Below are 23,442 nucleotides of genomic sequence, written 5' to 3' on the forward strand. Positions count from 1 at the left end.
AAAGGCATAAATCAGATTAAGCTTCTCTGTCACTCAAAATCCTTTAGTGGTTCCCCATCGCACTCAGTGAAGGTCAGTGTTTACACAGCAGCTCGTAAATCCCAAGCAGTCCCTCCCTTTCAACCTGTCACCCTCTAATAATCTCCCACTATTTCCCACACACTCCATTCCAGCCATGCCGGCCTCCAAGTATTCAACAAGCACTGCCAGGCCTGACCCTGCCTCGGGACCTTTGCACTGGCTGTTCCTTTGCTTAGGTCTTTGATCAACTGTTGGCATCTCAGAGAGGTCTCCCATGATCACCTCCTACTGCCCAGGATTTCCTACCCTTCTTCCCTGCTTAATTTTTCTCCATGTCACTTACCACCTCTGTAGTTCTGTATATTTTATTGCTTACTTAATGCCTGACTCTGGCCACTGAGGGTTGGGATTTATTTTTTTGTTATCTGCATCTTCCCAGGGATCTAAAACAATACCTGACACACAGGTGGTAACCAATGTATTTGTTGAATGGAGCAATTAAGTGTCATTTCCTGTCTTAGTCTGTTTGTGTTCCTATAAAGGAATACCTGAGGCTGGGTAATTTATAAAGAAAAGAGGTTTATTTGGCTCACGGTTCTGCAGGCTGTGCAAGAAGCATGGCACTAGCATCTGCCTCTGATGAAGGCTTCTGGCTGCTTCCACTAGTGGCAGAAGGCAAAGGGGAGCTGGCGTGCACAGAGATCGCAGGGCAAGAGAAGCAGCAAGAGAGAGGGGAGAAGGTGCCAGGCTCTTTTTAACAAGCAGCTCTCACAGGAACTAACAGGGTGAGGACTCACTCACTACAGTGAGGACAGCGCCAAGGCATTCATGAGGGATCCACCCCCAAGACCCAAACACTTCCCATTAGGCTCCACCTCCATCACTGGGAATCAAATTTCAACATGAGGTTTGGAGGGTCAAATATTCAAACTAGAGCAGTTTCTTTCCTACTTCCACTCTTGCCCAGCCTGGAAATCCATTGGTGATCACTTTTAATAATCCAGCAGATAAGCTCTACTCACTCTGCATAGCAGTCCCTGTTCCTCCACCCAGGCTTCTGAGCACGGCTGTAGAAAATACTGCGATCATTTGTGGAGATACCATCATACACCGTTATCTCCATGGTGTGGCCAGCTAGGCCCCTGCCACTAGGAGATCCCTCACCCTGTAGCTGGTATTTCAAACTACTCCTTGCTTCAAGGTCCCTGTCTCTCCACAAATGACTCTGCCTTCTGTGTTATAGGGGAAATTAAGGGAAACTGAGTGAGCTCGCTGAAACTTCCTACCCTTTGCATTCTACATTTGCTCAGCTCCACCCTTCCTTTCACATCTCTATAAAGGGACAATGCTTTTGTCTTCTCACTCATAGGTATTTCACACTCACACTAGATCCTGTCTCCAAGGATCTTCAACTCCTCCTTTGCCTGTAAATACAAAAACCCCTTGGCTTTGCCCACTCTTCTGTACACTCTCCTTTTCCTCCAAAATGCATCCATTTTAAGTTTACAGTTCAATGAATCTTGAAAAACACACACACCAATGTAACTATCTTTACCATCAAGATACAGAACATTTCCATCACCCTAAAACATTTTTTCATATCCCTTTGGATTCAACACTCCCGAATCCTGCTCCAGATAAGCACCAGTTCATTTTGTTTGTTCTAAAATTTCACAAATGACCACGTCATAGATACTCATTTGTGCCTGGCCTCTTTATTTCACATAATATCTTAGATATACATCCATATTGTTGTGTGTATCATAGTTCGCTCTTTTTATTGCTGAATAGTATTCTACTGTAAGAATTTACCACAATCTGTTTACCTATTTACCTGCTGAGGGACATTTGAGTTGCTTCTATTTTTTTGGCTGGTGTGAATAAAGCTGCTGTGAACATTTGTGTATGAGTCTTTATTTGGACCTATTTTCATTTCTTTTCTTTTTCTTTCTTTTTTTTTTTTTTTCTTTTGAGATGGAGTCTAGCTCTGTCGCCTAGGCTGGAGTGCAGTGGCACAATCTCAGCTCACCGCAACCTCCACCTCCTGGGTTCAAGTGATTCTCCTGCTTCAGCCTCCCGAGTAGCTGGGACTACAGCGTGCACCACCACACCCAGCTAATTTTTGTATTTTTAATAGAGACGGGGTTTCACCTATTGGTCAGGCTCGTCTTGAATTCGTGACCTCATGATTCACCCGCCCTGGCCTCCCAGAGTGCTGGGATTACAGGTGTGAGCCACTGTGCCCCGCCCAATTTTCATTTCTTAAAACACTTAAGGAGGAGGACTGGCTGTATCATATTGTTTACATTTGGCAAGAAACTGACAAACAGCTTGCAAAAGTGGTAGTACTGTTTTATATTTCCACCAGCAATGTATTAGAGTTTCCTATGGAATTTTCAGAATGTTGATTCCTAGGTTCCTCCCCCAGGAAGCTGACTTTGTAGATAGAGACAGGGAATTTGCCTCTATAACCCAAGCTGGGTGACTGAGCCATGCAGGGAAACTACACTGCTCCGAATCCTCTGTTCCACTTTCCTGCCTTCTTACCTTCCTCCACTCACTGCCCTCTGGCCCCTACTCTCAGAATAAGATCAGAACTACTACTGTCAAGTTCCCGTGACCAAAACCAACACTTGCAAATCCTCCACATGGCATCTGACGATGTTCTCCCTTGGACTCCTGACCCAGTCCCACTTGCAACTGCTATGGCTGTCTCAACCCAAGGCCATATCCCCAGGACCTGCTCCTCAGTTCACATTCCCCAGATTGGCTGGTGGGTTCCACTTCCACCCAGTCACACAATTTAGAAACTCAGTTAGAAAGTCCCCAAACCAGTCCCTTTTAAGTGCACCTCTAGCAGTGATTGCAAATGTCCTGGGTTGGCCCTTTTGAAAAGTATTTAAGGGAGAGGGACGGGGATTACCACGTGCTGATCATTACTGAAGCTGGGCGCTGGGTACATGGTTTCATGATACTACTCTCCTTAATTTGGGGTATGTATAAAGTTTTTATAAAATGAAAAGTTAAAAGAAAAAAAGAAGTTAAAAACAGAAGCTATTTAAGGCAAACATCTGCAATAGGTTGGAGAGAATGGCCTGTTCCTCCTGCTCTCACCTGTGGCATAATTCTGGAAAGCCTGCTCTTCCAGTTGCACGGGCCACAGAGACTGAAGGGAAACCCATGTTAAGAGCATGAAGGACCCCATCAGGACCATCCCAGGCTTCCCTAAACGCAGGGTTGGCAGAATTCGTGAGGGAATGGGGAAAACATGGGGTGGTAAGTCAGCTGAACAGAAAAATATCTTTGATGAAATCAACCAAAATTTAAATAATTGTTTCAAACCAGACTTCAAGATTGATGGCCTCTCTCTGGAGGTAGCTCTGGGCACACTTCCTTCCATGTAGGAAGAAATAAGATCCCTTTGATTACAGAAGCCACAAGAACAGGTTGCTCACTTGACTGGAGCTCAAGGAACCTTGTAAGATCCTTCTCTTCTCTCTCCCAGATGAGCACGGATATTTCTGGAACATACTGCTTTTGCTTTTCCGGTAGAATCTAGATGACCTCTGGCTTTATCGCCCTCTTCCACCTTGTTCTTTCTGACCCCATCTGACCACCTTTCTGACCCCCATAACACAGCATTGGAAATCTGCTCTCTCTCCTGTACAGCTAAGATATCACCACACAGTTAGGAAGTCCCCAAACCAGTCCCTTCTAAGTGTACCCCTAGCAGTGATTTTAAGTGTTCTGGGTTGGCCCTTTGAAAGGTATTTAAGGACCCAAAGAGCAGAGATGAAGTCTCAACTGCTTTGTAGTCTGTGTAATCCTCTACACGCACACACCCCCATTACCCCCCACCCCAGGAGGAAGAGGACTGACAATCCTGCTACTAGTAACTTTCTGTTGAGATGGGCCAAACACATCTCAGAAACAATTGTCAGACATCTGCTTCAGCTGGGTTCTCTGTTAAGTGCCATGCAGGATAAAGAAGGGAGCTTATGGTTTGAGTTACAAAGCTAATATACAAGAACGATACATAACGAACTGCTAGAACATGGGGCACGCACCACAGGCTTTCCTAGGTGGGGACCAGAATACTCGGAGCAGAAAACTCTCATAAAGGCAGCTGGCCCCGAGCACAGGGATGACAAGAAAACATGAGTGAAAAACTGTCACTGTGTTCACGGGACAGAGGATGCAGGCTCAGCAAATGTGACATGTTCCTCCTGAGGAACAACACAAATGAGGCTGGACTGTAGGCAGTGACACCATGGGGAAGAAAGCCTTGAAAACTTTGTGATGTGGAATAGTCCAACTGGAAGCCTCTAAGAAAAAGAAGAATGTGGGCCGGGCGCGGTGGCTCACGCCCGTAATCCCAGAACTTTGGGAGGCTGAGGCAGGCGGATCATGAGGTCAGGAGATCGAAACCATCCTGGCTAACACGGTGAAACCTCATCTCTACTAAAAATACAAAAAATTAGCTGGGCGTGGTGGCAGGCGCCTGTAATCCCAGCTACTCAGGAGGCTGAGGCAGGAGAATGGCGTGAACCCAGGAGGCAGAGCTTTCAGTGAGCCGAGATTGCACCACTGCACTCCTGCCTGGGTGACAGAGTGAGACTCAGTCTCAAAAAAAAAAAAAAGAAAAAGAAAAAAGAAAAAAGTGACACAGGGTGAGCATCCCAAATCCGAAAATCCAAAATCTGAAATGTTCCAAAATCTGAAGCCTGAGCGCCAACGTGATGCACAAAGGAAATGCTCATTGGAACATTTTGGATTTCAGATTTTCAGATTTGAGATGTTCAACTGGTAATTATAATGCAAATATTCCAAACCTGAAAAAATCCAAAATCAGAAACACTTCAGGTCCCAAGCATTTCAGGTAAGAGATACTCAACCTATACAAGCCTCTGAAGGCTAGTTAGATAGGCGGGCATCAAGGCACAAAATGAAGGAAAAAGGGGAGAAGGAATCACAAAGGTGCTACAACAGACAGACACGAGTCGGGGAGGAGGGACGAGTGAAGAGCGGAGTCAGAAACAGACGGGAGGGATAAGAGTGTCAGCAAAACGGAGCCCTGTCTAGATAAATGCAGTGGGAGAAAGGAATGAGTTAAAGGTGACATGGAGATTTTAACCGTGGCTGACAGGTAACAGTGAAACTAGAAAGGCGTAGTCTGAATGAGGTAAACAACAGCTATTTTCTCAAGAATGTGTTTCAGGTTCTAACACTGTTTTCTTATTTAAAAAAAAAAAAAATTACTGGCAGAAACAAAGTCATTCACCCTTCCTTAACTCAAACCTTCAGTCTCCCAAATATGTTTCATACATTCGAGTGGCCCAATTAGGGAGTATTTCTCCCCAATGGCAGCTCATTCCTTCCCTCCAGAGAAAAAGCACTTCATTAACCTAAGCCATAAACTCCCATTAAAGCTGTTAGGTCCAAATTGTAAGACAGAAAGTCTCAGACATTCTTTACAGTTCAGCTGTCATGAGGAAAGTATTTTTTTTTAAGACATCTAATCAAAAGCTACCCAAATTCTCATCTCAGCAGAACTGGAAAAGGATGTAACAAGTTTTCTTTGGAGGTAACCTCCATAAGTCATTAAATGTCACATTTGACAAAGATGATCACGTAGAAATGACCAAGTAATTCAGAAAACTGCCCATACTAAAGGCAGCTGAATTCTACTGCGTTCTCATTCATCTTCACCTTGGCAGAAGTAACTCAGGCCAAAAAACACACTGAACGTTATAATCAATCATGAAGGCACTGAAGACAATTCGACAGTACAGCCTGTGTCCAAGTGCCTCTCAGGATGTCATAACTTCACAGAATTCATTCCTGAGTGATGGGGTGCCATCGAACAAGATGCTCAAAAGTGAACAAAGGGACAGGTAACTTAGGGACAGGTAAGTTACAGACAAAATAAGGCACTTTATCCATGTACTTCAACAATCACAACTATATTCCAACACACACCAACCAATGCTGCAAAGATGACTCATCAGAGCTGAGATCCACACTACTACGTGTGTAGCAGCCGCTAAGAGGAGCCATCTGAAATGAGAAATGCATTACTTTGAAGCAAGTCCCAAAAATAAGGGAGGAAAGTGAGTGGGGCTGCAGGAGAACAAGGCTAGTTACAAGCCAGTCCCTGTTGAAGCTGAGAGATGAGTACATGGGGGTTCTTTATATAATACTTCTACATTTGGGTATGTTTTAAACTTTCTATGTTTAAAAGTAAAATACAAAAAAAGAAAGAACCAACACATTATCAAGATGCTCAAAAGCAAAAACAGGTTTCTCTCACAGTCCCTCTCATAAAACTTAATTTTCAATCCTTCACAAGAATGGAGAGGAAACAAACACTTTTCTTATATTTAAGCAGTGAGGTAGAAAGGTAGATGATGCATATTGTAAGCCTAGAAAAGTCCTTGAGAGAAAACAGATTAGATCTGTTAACAAAACATCATCACTTTCCACAATTTCCCCTTCTTATGTTTCCATTGCACTTCTGAGGACGGATCTCCAACTCTTCCAGAGTCACACACACACTGCCTAAAGCGCAGGACAGAAAAACCAACCACCAAAAGCCATGCAAAACTCAAGATTAGAAACCACAACCGGAAACTGTCATGACTATGATACAAGCAACAAATGATTCATCCTGAGAAGGCAGTCAAGTCCCATCTGTTTCTCAGGACTCCCAAAAGACGTCCAGGCAGAAGAGTTCTGGGACCCAAGACAGCATCAAGTGCTTCGGACATTTACTGAGCATCCTGGCTGCCCAAAGCCCCAGCAAGGAGGTAGAAATCCACTAGGAAGCAAATGAGAACAAAAATTTACAACACAAGCCAGAAGTGCCACAACAGAGGGTGCAGAAAAGCACCTCCAGAACCCAGACAAAAAAGTGGCTCACCCTGCTTGAGAAGCCAGGGAGGCAATCTGGGAAGGGGTCTTCACAGATGAACAGGAGCTTGTCTAACATTGCAGGCTGCTGGGGGAAAGGGAGCATGAGCAAAGGCCAGAGGTCTCCAAGGCCTGGTAAGGAGTTACATGGCTGCAAGAAGGGCACTTGCTGGGCAAGGGAGGGAGCCCAGGGAGTTGGGGCAGGGGGCGGTGAGAGACCATGAACGGCCTCGCACATGCACTAAGGAGCTTAGACTTGACCCTGTGGAGCAGCACTTCTCAAACTAGCAGGGGTGAAGGGCCAGCTGTTGAAATGGTCAACCTATCATGGATGATGCTCACGCTCCCTATTTGTCCTTTCCTCATCATTCACAGGTAACACACCACACACACTGGCACAGGCGCAATGCCACCACTATAGACAACACCAAGAGCATTTCACAGGCAGGGTACAGCTAGGTCCAATTGGTCTTTTTGGAGGGTACATCTGAGGGCAGTATGATGAGTGAACGAGAGGGCTAAGGTGGGGAAGAGGCATGGATGGTGGTCAGGAAGCTGTTGCATTCACCTAGGAAATGAATGCCAAGAGCCTGGCTAAGGCACCAGCAATGGGGCCAGATAGGAGGAGTCAGGTTTGCAGGGTCCTTCCCAGTCTACATGACAGGGCTTGGTGACCACTGGGCATCAAGGGGGAAGTAGCACAGCATCATTCTATTTTCTCTAGTTTCTAGACTGCTTGGTCGTGATTCTGTCGGCACAGGGAGGAACTGTGGCAAGAGGCACAGGTTTAGAAAGAGACACTCATGTGAGAATCAAATTGTCTTCAAATTTCAAATAACTTTGTTCTGACTCTTCCCTCCAAAGAAATCTCCAGTATTATGTCCTGTTCTGTTCACCTGCTGTATACTCAGAACCTAGAGTAGTATCTGGATAGCTTTATCATTTATCTAAATGTCCACTCAAGGGACATCTCAGGAGTCTGGGCCCAGCTGGCTAGGAGAGGAGTCATACTGCATATTTAGCAGATTTTTATGATTATTAAAGAATGGTTCTAATTTGACCCAGCCCTTCGTGCCTACTATTATTGGAAAGGAGAGAGAAGATAAGGGAGCATGGTTACTAAAGAATAACCTGTAATTTGATGGGGATTTGAGTGTTAAAAATCAGCATTAACTAGTATTTCAAGGTGAGCTCAAGAAGCCCTACACCAGCCCTGGAAATACTAAAGAAAGTCCTCTCAACTCCATCAGGCCAAAGCAAGCTAATCTAAAACAAAACGTGATGGCAACATTCTCAGTTTGCATTTGGTCTAAAAGTACACAGATGAAATGTATTCAACTATATTCACTGGTGAGGTTTTAGAGAAAGACAGACTACAGTTACAAAATCACTGCTTAGAAGGATGGCCCCTAAAGCAAAACGTCACAACCCAAATGAGTTCCAGAAAATAAAACGCATTTTCTCTGTTAGGTATAATTTGCCACTATGGTGTAAGAAATCTCCATTTCTGGGAACCACAACACATTTGACTGAGGAACAAAAGCACCTGCCAAACCAACACAGAAAGAAAAAAAAAAAAATGTCCAGTTTGTTGGCTCCTGAAAAAAGTAAACAGCCGAATGAAGTCGCAGGCCTCTATTCTGAAGTACCCCAGCGTAGTAAGTTAAAGGTACGTGTTTGCATCAGCAAGTTTATTCCATTCAACTCTGAATCCCTCCTTGAGACTCAGACCCAGGCTAGTATCCTCTCTTGTGTGGACTAGTGCAATACACCCCTGCCTGGTCTCCCAGCTTCTTCCTGGCCCCATCTGTTCAGTTTCAACACAGTACTTGTTGATCTTGTAAAGTGGAGGCCATGTGCCTTACTCGGCTCAGACTACTGTAACAAAATATCATAGACTAGGGGGCTTGAACAACAGACATTTATTTCTTATGGTTCTGGAAGCTGGAAGCCTGAGATTGGTTTCTGGCGAGGGCTCTCTTCTTGGCTTGCAGACAGCCACATTCTCACCATGTCCTCACATGGTGGAGAGAGAATGAACAAGTTCTGGTCTCTCCCATCTCATAAGGACACTCATCCATCCTAAGGGCCCCACCTTCATGATTATCTCCCAAAGGCCCCATCTCCAAGTACCATCACACCGAGGGCTAGGGCTTCAGCTTATGAATGGCAGTGGAAGGATGACACAAATATTCAGTCCAGAACAACAGGGCATGTCACTCCTTGCCTCAGGTTCCTCCAATGGCTGAGAAAAAGCCAATGTCCTCACACCAGCCGCTAGGCCCTACACCAGTGGTATCCATAGGGAGGGCACAGCTCCCTAGGGAACGCTTGGGAAATCGACGAAGGTATTTTCTGGTGGTCACAGAGACTAGGGGACTTTACAGGCACTAAGTGTGGGGGACCAGGGATGCTAGTGGTCCTGCACAACCAAGGATTGCCCTGCATCTGCATGCCACTCTAATGTCCTGCCAGACATTCTCACGGGTCAAAACCCTTTACTAATTATCTGAGCCTACAGTCTGTTTTACACATAAGCACAAATGTACTTTTTCATAATATACTGAATTTTCTCCGAATGTAACTACTGTGTAAGGCAGGTAAGGCTATACTTCCTTTGTTTGAAACACTACCAAGAACAGTTCACCATCTTGGAAATCCAGTTGCCATGGCTATGGTGGTAAACTGTCCTGCCCTTGTCTCCATCTGCATCAACAGGCACAGCATTTGCTCATGGGGGGGAGTGTCAGTGTGTGCCTGAGCAATTACATGTTACATCTATGTGATTAAAAATTACTTTCCTATTATTTGTTTTAGATTACCTGTTCGGTAATATGTTTATTTCTTTTTGAAACTGTGTATATGTAGTTTACTGACTATACATTTTGTTTCAATAAGCATCTTTATAGTAAATATTAAGTAAAGGAAGTGCTGGGTCCCTCCTGCCCTGTATGGCTGGCCCATCTCTCTCTGAGTTGATCTCCTTCCACTACATCGACTCTGTGCTCCTCCTCTACCATGCCAGGGATACTCCTACCCTTTTTTTTAAGGACACTCTGCCTTTGACCCACTATGCCTGCTGTCTACAAGACTTCCTTGCCTCCTTGAGCTCTTGTTCAAATGACACCTCCTCAGTGGTGCCCTCCCTGTTTAAAACTGCAGACTCCCACCCCAACCTGGCACTGCCCATTCCATGTCCCCACTTCATTTTTTCTCCAAACCTCTCGTCACTACTAAGTAACTGATTTCCTGTTTTCCCACTAGAATGAAAGCTCTATGATAAAAGGTTTTTGCGTGTTTTGCTCACTTGCTGTATCCTCAGGACTTAGAGTAGCATCTGGATACCTTTATCATTTATCTATATTTAACAATTTAGAAAGATGTTGAAATCTTTAATTATAACCACAAGATTAAAATTAAACTGAAAACTCAGGGTATCTACACATTACTATCTTTAATCTTTGTATAGAAATATAAGTTAAGGCCACTGGTATCCAGGGCTGAACTAAAACAAGCCAGTTTATTCTCAGAAAAACAGACTTAGATCATCATGAATACTACTGGAAATTATTAGGCTGGGCACGGTGGCTCACATCTGTAATCCCAGCACTTTGGGAGGCAGATCACTTGAGGCCAGGAGTTTGAGTCCACCCTGACCAACATGGTGAAACTCTGTCTCTACTGAAAATACAAAAATTAGCCAAGCATAGTGGCGCATGCCTGTAATCCCAGCTAGTCAGGAGGTGGAGGCACGAGAATCACTCAACCTGAGAGGCAAAGCTTACAGTGAGCCAAGATCACACCACTGCACTCCAGCCTGGGCAACAGAGGGAAACTCTGTCTCAAAAAAAAAAAGAAAATAAATTATTAGACTTTAATTGGATTTCTCTAATTCTTCCTTTAAGTGTCTTGTAACTCCTCCTCCCTAATCAGTCACTGGATTCTACTGATTCTATTTCTGGCTTGCCTCTCACCCTTCCCATCCCTCCCCGCTTTCCAGGTCTGCTTCCTGTCTCTAGTCATCCCACACACAGCTGCTGGATTCATCGCAAAGCGAGCACCTGTTGAGTCACTCACCTGTTCAATCACATTAACAGCTCCTGATTTCCTGTTCAGTCAGATACAAATGCCTAAGTGCTCCCGTAAGGCTCAAGGTCCCCTTGTAACCCTCCCTCCCTCTACCTGGAGACGTTGCTAAGCTCCTGCTAAACGGGGCCAGCTTCTGCACCCTAGACCTGCTGCCTCCTTTGCTCTTCTCCAGGCCTCACTCCCGACTGAACTCAATTCATCCACCAGGGCTTACCTCCGACACCCCACTTCATAGAGCCTCCTGTCCTCCAAATGGATGTGGGCTCACAGCACATTACTGGTCCCTCTCATGAGTGGTTACAGGACTCGGCTGTGTTGTAGTCCTGTGTTCTTGTATTTTCACCAAGGGTTTGGACCATGGGGTTCTTGAGGACAAGGTCTGTCTTTTTCATTTTGGTGTCCTATAAAACAGGGGTCCCCAACCCCCGGGCCGTGGACCCATACTGGTCTGTGGACGGGTCCGTGACCTGTTAGGAACCAGGCCACACAGCAAGAGGTGAGCAGTGGGTGAGCAAGCAAAGCTTCATCTGTATTTACAGCTGCTCCTCGTCACTGGCATTACTGCCTAAGCTCCACCTCCCTGTCAGATCACTGGTGGCGTTAGATTTTCATAGGAGTGTGAACCCTATTGTGTACTACGCATGCAAGCAATCCGTGTGGCATGTTTCTTATGAGAATCTAATGCCTGATGATCTGTCACTGTTTCCCATCATGCCCAGATGGGACCGTCTAGTTGCAGGAAAACAAGCTCAGGGCTCCTACTGATTCTACATTATGGTGAGTTGTATAATTATTTCGTTCTACATTACAATGCAGTAATAACAACAGAAATAAAGTGCGCAATAAATGTAATGCACTTGAGTCATCCCCAAACATTCCCTGCCCCCGCTCCCCCAGTCCATGGAAAAACTCTCTTCCACGAAACTGGTCCTTGGTGTGAAAAAGGTTGGGGACTGCTGCAATACAGTATCTCTCACATTCCAGGTTCTCTAAATACACATTCAATTGAGTTAAAAAGAGTCAAATTCAGGCGGGCCCGGTGGCTCAGGCCTGTAATCCCAGCACTTTGGGAGGCTGAGGCGGGCGGATCACAAGGTCAGGAGATCGAGACCATCCTGGCTAACGCGGTGAAACCCCTTCTCTACTAAAAATACAAAAAAATTAGCTGGGCCTGGTGGCGGGCGCCTGTAGTCCCCGCTACTCCAGAGGCTGAGGCAGGAGAACGGCGTGAACCCGGGAGGCGGAACTTGCAGTGAGCCGAGATCGTGCCACTGCACTCCAGGCTGGGCAACAGCACAAGACTCCAACTCAAAAAAAAAAAAAAAAAAAGAGTCAAATTCTTTCAGCTCTAAGTTAGAGGAGAAAACAGGTTAACTTACGTTTGACTAAGCAACAGGACACAGTTTTGTTGGATATAGATGACGTTACTTGCAGAAACGAAGACTTGGAAAAAAACAACTTCAAGCATTATGTGCAGGGCAAAACAAAGCAGAATGAAGTGGCTCAGGGTGAAGATGCTCTGCCTGGGAACAATGAAACTGAAAAACATGCCCTAACATTCCATAGCCAAAGTGTTTCTCTCAATTCTTGTGTGATTTGCTGATTTTCATCTTTGGACAAAATAGGAAATCCTGAAGTTTCAAGGACTCTGTTTCATGTAAAAAACATTAAAAGGCTTAAATGTGATGGAGATACAGTACAGATGACGTTCTTGGAAGCTGTCATAAAACACTCTACAGTCTTCCCGTGGTCACACGCTCCTGAGAGAGCTCGTCTTTGGGCTGCTTTAAGTCCCTGCTGATCCAAGCAGGACCCATGTAGGTGGGGCAGGATGGCCTGTGGTAACCCAGCTGCCATCATCTATGGACGGTAACGAGGTTTGTTGCTGAATTCACAAGACAATGTGTGACCTTCTGACATATGCCAATATTTTTCCATCTAGCATACTGTTTTGGAACACTTTATTAAGGAAGGAAAAACATTGGCTGTGCTCATGAAAGTAATGAGTCACAGAGTAGTGACGAAAGAGAATGATGCTGTTCAAACCCGAACCTCAGGCCAAATGAGATTTATTACTAGACAGATTAAATAATATAGGTGACTCTGAAAGTCCCAAATCCTGGGATTTGCATGGCTTTATCTGGAAAAATTACTTTGGAAATCAAATACAATTTCCCAGCTATAGGGCTTGACTCTGCTAGTTACCATCAGTAAGATCAGATCATAACATGGACGCATGGTATGTTAAGTAAGAAACAAGCTCAGTCTTTATTCCCTTCACCATAACAACCCAATAAAATGGTTAACTTGGATGAATGTCAAATCTTACAGCCCTCTATTATTTCAGCCTCTATAAAAACAAATGAGTAATTTGAGGTGTTGAGAAGATACCTTCTTGTAATTATGATTACAAGATTCTAATCATGAGAACAAATTTAGTGCAGCATGTCTTCATAAAGACCAACCAGCCAGAGCTATTAATAGAAAAGCCTAGAGCCATTTTAACATGAAGTCTAAACAGAAGCAAAAAAGAAAAGAAGATAAAACGTGCTTCTTTAACTGATGCACTTCGTGGATAACCACAGCAAAGCTATGAACATCCTTTGAGCAGAACACCTTTTCCTCTCTTGATCCCATTCTTCTTTATTTCTTATTTATTTTATTAGATAATGAGTAATGTTTTCTCTTTCTCCGAATATGTTTCTGTGGAACCAGCTAAGCAAATGTCCATGGCGCCCAAGGACCAAATCCAAATTACCTTCTTTTAAAGTCCATTTGATTGAGCCTGTCCTCTTGCTGACAGCATGTAAACTTCCATCCAGCGTTGACACAAACAACAAGGTTTCAGGAAGCGTCACTGTGCTGGTACTTCCAAAAATCTGCAAGGAGATGTAGAAGAATCTTCATGTTGATATGATTCTTCACCTTGGGCATGTACAATCACAGAACCCCCACCCCCAAGGTTATCCTGCTAAAACCCTCCATTTTACAGATGAAGAAATGGAAGGTGGAGAGCCTAAATTCCCACTCACTCAGGACTAGAACCCAGGTCACCTCATTCTAAGCAGTGATCCTGCCTGCAGACAGGCAGGCTCATGACCTCACATGACAAGGACAAGAATTCTGAAATAATCCATGGGCAGCCTCCGCTGAAATAAAGGGGCAAAGTATGCTCAGCTTTCTGACTTCCTTCTCTTGGGTCTATTCTATTCTCTAAAACCTGATCATCTCATAAGACGTTATGATAAAAAAGAATGCCAACACCCATGCATACACACACTATGAAATTTTCAAAAGCAAAGAATTAGGGGAAAATGCTTAAAGCAAAATAGGAAAAACAGCTTTCATTATACAAAGAATTTATAAAATAAAACACCAAGATTCCAATAAAGACATGTTATAAAAGTAAACGAATAAAAAGCATAACCCCAAAGTGGTCCTCACTTAGAATAAAAATAAAATTTAAATTAAAATGTAACTTTTTTCTCAGCAAACTTAAAACAAAACAAAAAACATTTGAAAGGAAATAGCCAAAGGCTGTGAAATTTCTCATCCATCGCTAGTAGCACTGAAAATTACTAGGATCATCTTTCTGGAAAATATAAAAGTGCTCATAGTTTTTGATTCTGTAATTCCACTTCTATACTCTAAAGAAATAACTCCAGAGACTGAAAAAGTTCTGCGCACAATGATACTTATGACATCCCATTTATAAACACAAAAACTGGAAAGAACCAAATTTCCAATAATATCTAAACGGCTAAGATAAATGAAGACATATGCTCAGTGAAATAATTATCACTAAAATAACACTTGGAAAAATCTACAATATAGAAAAATGCTGATATACATTATCAAGTAAATATAGAATCCAAGATTTGATATCCACTGTGGTTACAATTATACTGGACAGTTTTTTTTTGGCCTGCGTGTCCTCTGGCTTTGCTAGGAATTATACCCTCATTCCACAGGGTTTCCATGGGAGCAGGTGTGTGCACACATGTACACACATGGACACATTTGCAGGTGACAGCTGGTAAAGTTTCCTGGATAAGATTTCCCTTTTGAGGTAGGGGTCCCTTCAGCAACCCCACCCTTGTAATGAGCTTTTCTCTCCCTTTGTCACTATACTATCCTGCAAATTAGCTTTTCCCCCGGGGTCTTCAATTGAAAAAAACACAGGCCAATGCAACTTGCCTATACTGCAACAGTTTGAATTCTGGCACAAATGCTATTTTTGAAACACAGAAGTATGGAGCATTAAATGTAAAAGGATTGGGGTTATTTGTACATGGGAGCCTGTTCCCAGAAGGCCCGGCTACTCTCAGTAAGAGCCAGGATGCCTAATTAATCCTTCAAAGGGACGGCCCCACAGGCTCTCTCCCGGGCAGCCTGAGGTGGCAGGACAAATACTCCGGGCTCCCGTATTCCTTTTCCATGGTGGAGACCCACCAGCGGAGGGAGTGAAACAGCTGCCAGAACTTTGCACAAGCTACCTCTTCGCTTTGCCCAGGGCCAGGGCCCACTCCCTGGAATGGGAGACAGGACAGCCAGCAAGCTGTGTTGCCAACTACCGAGTCTACTTTGTGCAAAGTCTCAAGTCTGAGGAAGAAGAGTGCTTTTAATTCTACCTTTGGAACTAGGAAATTAATCTCAGAGTATGAATCGGCTAGGAAAACGGAAGCCTCAAGGGTGGTATCTGCCCTAGCCAGGGATGCAAAGGTCACTGTTTGGGAGTGGTTAGAATTATTTCAGCCCAGAGGGTCCAGATGGTGACAAGCCACCTGAACCAAAGGTACCTGGGCCTGGAGAACTGTGGCCCTATGACAAGGTCACCGGGAGTTCATGAGTAAACTGGCTAAGTGAATTGGGGCTGTCTGCCACTGAGGAGGGGGAATGGGTGTGCAGCTTGGTGTGGGATGGCTGGATTATGTTAGGTGTGCTAGTCTGGAGGATGAATAAGTGAGAGGGCAAATTATGCATACCTGGGGCCAAGAAGTGGAAATCCCTGCTGAGCCCTCATCCACCCCTCAAAGTTCCCACAGGAATAACCACTCTGTACAACAGGTCTTGTTGGGGCCACACAAAAAATGAGTTAAACTCTGGGTGGCTAAAATGGAAATAAGGCTGGGCATGGTGTCTCACCCCTGTAATCCCAACATTTTGGGAGGTCAAGGCAGGCAGATCACCTGAGACCAGGAGTTCGAGACTAGCCTGGCCAGCATGGTGAAAACCCATCTCTACTAAACACATAAAAATTAGCCAGGCGTGGCGGCATGTGCCTGTAGTCCCAGCTATTCAGAAGGCTGAGGTAGGAGAATTGCTTGAACCTGGGAGGTGGAGTTTGCAGGGAGATTACACTGAGCCAAGGCTGCGCCACTGCACTCTAACCTGGGTGACAGAGTGAGACTCTGTCTCAAAGAATAAATAAATAAATAAATAAATAAATAAATAAATAAATAAATAAGAATAAAGTGGGAATAAGACTTGAGAGAGCTCTGTGAATGTGTTTTCTGCCACATGGAAAAAGCTGAATGAGAAAGACACATAAACAGAAAGCAGCCTGAGAAGAAACATGGCTGAAAAGACTGGGAGAGTCCACCCTGGTTTCCACAGCTCCTCAGGCCTCGCTAAGTTCTTGCCCTTGTGCTCAGAGACACTTCAGTCCTTACAATAAATTCCCCTCTTTGCTTAAGCCTGTTGGAATTAGGTTTCTGTCACTTGCAACCCAAAGAGTCCCCACCACACACCCAATGACGAAATATGCAGATAGAAAAAGGGAAAAAAAGGGCCAGGCCTGTAATCCCAGCACTGTGGGAGGCCAAGGCAGGCAGATCACTTGAGGTCAGAGGTTCGAGACTAGCCTGGCCAACATGGTGAAACTTCGTCTCTACTAAAAATACAAAAATTAGCCAGGCGTGGTGGCGGGCGCCTATAATCCTAGTTACCCGAGAGGCTGAGGCAGAAGAATCACTTGAACCCAGGAGGTGGAGGTTGCAGTGAGCCTAGATCACGCCACTGTACTCCAGCCTGGGGGATACAGTGAGGCTCTGTCTCCAAAAAAAAAAAAAAAAGAGAGAGAGAGAGAAAGGGAAAACAACACTGCAAAATTATAGCAATATTTCTTCTCTCATTTTTTAAACTTCCAATAATATGATTTGCTAATCTGTAGTGAATTTTTCACAAAGTAGAAAGAAGATGGACAAGCTAGCAGGTAGCAGAGAAGCTTGAATTTAAAGCAGCTTCGGCAAGCGCCTTAGTTCCATGTGAAGCACCTTCCACCTCAGGACAGTAGGCAACTCAACCACCTTTGATCATTAATCTCCACCAAACAAGGGATCAGAGTTTAGAAACACAGGGGTCTCCCAATAAGATTGTATGCATCCAAGAATAAGAAGAGTTTGCTGTTATTAAAGCCAACAGTACAACCATAATGAACTAAATGCCCCAAGTATATTAATACTTATCACAGTATTAATATTTAAAAGGGTTAATATTTACTAAAAGATATCAGTGCTCCTTTGCTACTAGTGGGAGCACTAGTGGAAACAAAAGCCACCTGCCTTGTCTGAGCATCTTGGAAGCCACTGGAAGAGCAACTGTCTGCGGTTGGTTCACGGATCAAAATAAAACACTAATCACGGCCGGGAGTGGTAGTTCATGCCTGTAATCTCAGCACTTTGGGAGGCCAAGGTGGGCAGATCACCTGAGGTTAGGAGTTTGAGACCAGCCTGGTCAACATGGTGAAACCCTGTCTGTACTAAAAAAAAATACTAAAACATTAGCCAGGCCTGGTGGCAGATGCCTGTAATCCCAGCTACTTGGGAGGCTGAGGCAGGAGAATTGCCTGAACCCGGGAGGCGGAGGTTGCAGTGAGCTAAGATCACGCCACTGCACTCCAGTCTGGGTGACAGAGCAAGACTCTGTCTCAAAAACAAAAACAACAACAACACTAATCACATGACTAATTTAGTCTTGGAAAAATCTCAAAAATACAAGGTTTAGAAAGAAGCTGAATTTGGTAACTGAGAATTCCGTCAATCACAATGTCTACAGAAATGTCACAAACTATTACAACTGGCAGGTTGTTCTCTTCTTAAGGCTCTCAATGGTACCAAATCAAAACTCCTGGGAGCCACTTGGAACAGTGTTATTCTCTCATAAGGCAACTAAAAATTACAAATTTTCTGGCTTTTTGCCCTCTGGCATTTTTAAAAGCATAAACATGCCTGAGTTCAAATGTAGTTGCTATAGCTAACATGAATTAAACATGTTTCCAGATGCCTTGTGTGATACTGAGCACAGCTGAGAACTATTTGTACCTGAACAATGAAAAACGCTGCTTCACAAAGATGAACTTACGCCTTGTTTTTGCCCAGCCATTTCAGTCCTCAGTGCTCACTTTTCTCTACAAGCAACATACCCTATGGCACACGCACTGGTTTCCAGAGAGCCTGAAAATGGAAAGAAAATGTCGAGTCTGCAGATCTGTGTCAAGTTAACAACTATTTGGAATTTGATTCAGTTTTAAAACTAGTAGTTGGGAGGTTAAAAAAAAAAAAAGTGGAAAAATACTCCTGGCTTTGATGGTGACTTGTAGAAAGTAACCAATAGTAACTATGGAGGGTGGGAAGGGTAATGGCAGGCATCTAGTCTATCCTAAAACTAAACATCCATTAGCTAATTGGTCCTCACAGACATCAGACTCTGTCAAGCATGTGTCACTTAGCAGGCTTCAGTGGTATAAGGGTCCTCACTGCAGCCGTACTCAGCTAAGAGTGTAACAAGAGTCTCCCTCCCATGAAAGCCAACACAAGACCAGCACTAGATCCTGATGTTCAATGTTCTGATTATAAAGCAATGTTATGGCTGGACGTGGTGACTCACGCCTGTAATCCCAGCACTTGGAGAGGCCGAGCTGGGCGGATCACTTGAGGTCAGGAGTTTGAGACCAGCCTGGCCAACATGGTGAAACCCTGTCTCTACTAAAAATACAAAAATTAGCTGGGCGTGGTGGCGGATGCCTGTAATCCCAGCTACTCAGGAGGCTGAGGCAGGAGAATCGCTTGAACCCAGGAGGCTGCAGTGAGACAAGATCACGCCACTGCACTCCAGGCTGGGTGACAGAGTTAGACTCATCTCCAAAAAAAAAAGCAATGTTACACAAAATCCAGCAGCTTCCCCATTCATAAAATCCACCACTCACTCTGCATTTACTACAAGATGTAGAAGTGGCTATCAACTGCTTATGCAGAGATGATTGAAAGGCACATCACCAACAATTTAATCATTCCCTAATATTGTGAATTCAGCTGTTAATGCTCTTGCATTAATTAACTACTTACATATATTTCAGGTAAGAAAAAAATATTTTCTTAAATGCCTTCTGAAATAACTTCATTTAGAAAAAGTCTTCAGTAAAGAGAATTATGGACACGGGGCACATAGGTATTCAAACAGCACAAAAACAAATGAAATGGCCTCTAACAAAAAACCCGCCAGTTTCTAAACCAGCATTTGGGACTGACTGGTCAGGCAGGGAGGCAAGCTCATCAGTGGCTGGAGAACAACCAGCAAAAAACCCACAGCTTCCTGGACATGGTGGCTCATACCTGTAATTCCAATACTTTGGGAGGCCCAGGCAGGAGGATTGCTTGAGCCCAGGAGTTTCAGGCCAGTCTGTGCAATATAGGGAGACCCCATCTTGACCAAAAAAAAAAAATTAATTTGCTAGGTGTGGTGGGTTGTGTATGCAGTTCCAGCTACTCAGGAGGCCAAGGAGGGAAGACTGCTTGAGCCTAGGAGGCAAAGGTTGCAGTGAGCCAAGACAGTGCTACTGCACTCTAACCTGAGCAACAGAGCCAGACCCTGTCTCAAAACAAACAAACAAACAAACAAAAAACACCAGGGCTTGATTTCAGCAGCCTTATCACCGAAGTTTTGGCTTGTTTCCACTTACCACTGCACTGTCGCCCCCTGCAATGATAAGTACAGCACGGAAGACCCTGCAAGCTCCTCTGAGGTTCAGAACATATGAAAGCCGAATGTTCCTTATCAGGGGTTTCAGAAATGCTGCTTTTGCCAAAGAAACGCAGCTTGTCAATTTCAGACATACATTTCAAGAACTGATTCCCAGGTTAACTGACAACCTGATAACAAGGGTCAGGGCTAGGCGTGGTGGCTCATGCCTGTAATCCCAGCACTTTGGGAGGCCCAGGCAGGTGGATCACCTGAGGTCAGGAGTTCAAGACCAGCCTAGCCAACATAGTGAAACCCTATCTCTACTAAAAATACAAAAATTAGCTAGGCATGGTGGTGCACATCTGTAATCCCAGCCACTCAGGAGACCGAGCCAGGAGAATTGCTTGAATCCAGGAGGCAGAGGTTGCAGTGAGCCAAGATAACGCCACTGCACTCCAGCCTGGGTGACAGAGAGAGACTCTGTCTCAAAAAAAAAAAGGAGTCAGAAATAAGATCATTAAAATGGCATAGACTTTTCACCTCTAAGTCAGTGGGAGGATACAGTGTCATGCACACATGTTCCATACCCACAGTTTTCCAGTGATCTACACTTAACGAGGTTTAAAATCTCTGTGTCATTTACAAAACTGGAGCATCTTACCCCTGCAAAAAAAAAAGAAAAAAGGTGTGTACACACAAACACACACACATAGACACAGAAAACTTACGATTGTGAACTAGAGAATCACACACTTCTCAGATGGCATGTAAATGGATCAAGTCCAACCCAACTGTACATCCCTGTCTCTTTTTTCTTCTTTTTTCTGAGACAAGATCTTGCTTTGTCACCCAGGTAGGAGCACAGTTGAGCGATCAGAGCTCACTGCAGCCTTGACCTCCTAGACTCAAGCAATCCTTTCCCCTCAGTCTTCCAAGTAGCTGAAATTACAGGTGTGTGACACCAGCCTGGCCAATTTTTAAATGTTTTGTAGAGATGAGAGTCTCACTACGTTGACCAGGCTAGTCCTGAACTCCTGACCTCATGTAATCTTCCCACCTCAGCCTTCTGAGTTGCTGAGATTACAGGCATAAGCTTAAAATAAAATAAAATAAAATAAAATAAAATAAAATAAAATAAATAGTTATCTGGCTGACTTACCTGATAATTAAAAAAAAAAAAAAGACTTAAAATAAAAATCTTTTCTACAAATCTTCTCCCCATCCCACCTCCACTCCAACAGACCACAGAGTTTATACAATAATCTGGCTAATAACAAAAAAAAACTTTTTTAGGAATATCACACCAATCTCTAGAATTTGTTCAGAGGCTGGTTTTTTTCTGTGTGGTGTTTTTGTTTGTTTTGCTAATAGTCCTCTCTGTTCATTGGATTACTGTGATATTGCATAATCCCAACATTAGTTGTATTTATTTAAGGTTAAGAAAGCTGCCGGGCACAGTGGCTCACACCTGTAATCCCAGTACTTTGGGAGGCTGAGGTGGGCGTATCACCTGAGGTCAGGAGTTCAAGACCAGTCTGGCCAATGTGATGAAACCCTGTCTCTACTAAAAATACAAAAATTAGTTGGGCATGGTGGCAGGTGCCTGTAATCCCAGCTACTTGGGAGGCTGAGGCAGGAGAATCACTTGAACCCGGGAGGTGAAGGTTGCAGTGAGCTGAGATTGCGCCACTGCACTCTAGTCCAGCCTGGGTGGCAAGAACAAAACTCCATCTCAAAAAAAAAAAAAGAAAGAAAGAAAACCATTCCTCCAAACTAAAAATACTTACATAATTTGAGCAAGGACAATAGAATATCATACAATACCATGTGTTCCTCAGTTCTTGGAACCTGCAACCTGCCAACAACAGCCAGGCTGCCTTTTGCAGTGCAGGGTTCCTTGCCAGGACTCAAATCTACTGGATGGTTGGCACAGAGGTAAAACAATAAATTGGCGTAAGTGTCCCTTTTAGTTGGCTAATGAATACACACTACAGTATTAAAGGTAAGACTTGAAACAGGTATGCAAGTGAGAGAAGGATTATATAACAAAGATTTCCAAGAAATTTTGTTTTACTGCCCAGTTAGGACATATGAAATCTTGAGAACAATTAAAAGTACATGTCGCTAAATGTAGAATAATGATTTCAAGTGGATTAGAATGTGCTAAGGAATTAGAGCTTATAATTATTAACCTTGGCAATCATGCTTGGAGGTGGGAAGGGCATGCTACATGGGGCAATGTGCCTATGCCAAAGTACCTATCAAAAAAGGCAAGATAAGGTTGCCTGTACACACATGTGGATGTGGTGAGGGGTGCTGTCTAGATGGATAAGAAAGTAGGGGCTAATAATGAGTAATGACAAATAGACTGGATTATTCTGCTGGCTATAACCGGCTGAAAGCCACAAGATGGATCAGCTGATTTTAAGAAATACCAATGAGACACTTTCTGGCATGCCATAACAGGACAGCAGTCCTACAGGGTTTCTTACACACACACACAAGCTCTCTCTCTCTCTCACTCAACCTGTGCAGTAACACCAATATAGCAGGAAGAAGTACCTCAAAATGGTATTCTACAACACAGACCCTTGAAAAGGAACTAAAGGATATTCAAAACAAGGACATCTGTGTCTACAATTCTTCTACTTGCAGCAATATTATCTATCTCAGACTATAAACTCAAAGCCTGGCCATTTGTGATTCTCTGCTTTATAAAGGCGGTCAGCAGAGTACCGCTTTCTAATACTATTTTATCACATGGTAGGAGACTGTCCCATCATGGCCAAAAAGACAAAAAGAAAAGTCACCAAAGCAGTTGAACGCTGAAATCAGTGCCCAGTAGGTGCAAAGGCCCATAACATAAAGCTCTCTCAGTGATTAAAGCAAGCCCTCAGAGTAAAAGTCTCACAATGATCAGGAGGGGCTCAACTCTCAGCTCACAAAGGACTGACTATCTTTGAAGTTATGTTAAGTAAAGACCTAATTACGACAGATTAAAAAAAATTGTTTTGTTTTGTTTGTTTGAGACAGGGTCTTGCTCTGTCACCCAGGCTGGAGTGCAGCAGCACAAATCACAGCTCACTGCAGCCTCGACCTCCTGGGCTCAAGCGATTCTCCCTCCTCAGCCTCCCAAGTAGCTGGGACTACAGGCATGCACCACCATACCTGGCTTTTTATTTCATTTTTTTGTATGTTGCCCAGGCTGGTGTTGAACTCCTGGGCTCAAGCAATCTTCCCGCCTCACCTCCCAAAGTGCTGGGATTATAGACTTGAGCGGCCAGCCTACACAAAAGATTTTTATTCAAATCAAACCCTGTTCCCTGACCCTCATCTCATTTACACATACAGCAGCAAAGTACTTATACCCAAATATGAAGATTTCTATACAGCCACCTGAACAGTGAGTAACAGAAATTTCACTACTTTTAGTCTCCTGTCTATGGAAGGACATTCAGAACA

The 23,442-nt window shown here is 43.9% G+C and overlaps 1 protein-coding gene across 3 annotated transcripts in view; it reads right to left on the reverse strand.

Annotated features, from left to right (window-relative positions):
• LOC105468993 (endoplasmic reticulum to nucleus signaling 1) overlaps positions 1–23,442 on the reverse strand; it is a 90,936-nt gene that overhangs the window by 44,733 nt on the left and 22,761 nt on the right. For 2 of the 3 annotated variants that reach the window (XM_011719504.2, XM_011719502.2), the window contains exon 2: positions 13,778–13,898. In XM_011719504.2, coding sequence (XP_011717806.2) covers positions 13,778–13,898 — 121 coding nt within the window. Of the gene's footprint in view, positions 1–13,777; positions 13,899–18,381; positions 19,025–23,442 lie in introns of those variants that run through there. The other variant, XM_011719503.2, reaches the window with a different exon arrangement.

The sequence above is a fragment of the Macaca nemestrina genome, chromosome 17 (assembly GCF_043159975.1).
Source record: "Macaca nemestrina isolate mMacNem1 chromosome 17, mMacNem.hap1, whole genome shotgun sequence".
Taxonomy (NCBI): domain Eukaryota; kingdom Metazoa; phylum Chordata; class Mammalia; order Primates; family Cercopithecidae; genus Macaca; species Macaca nemestrina.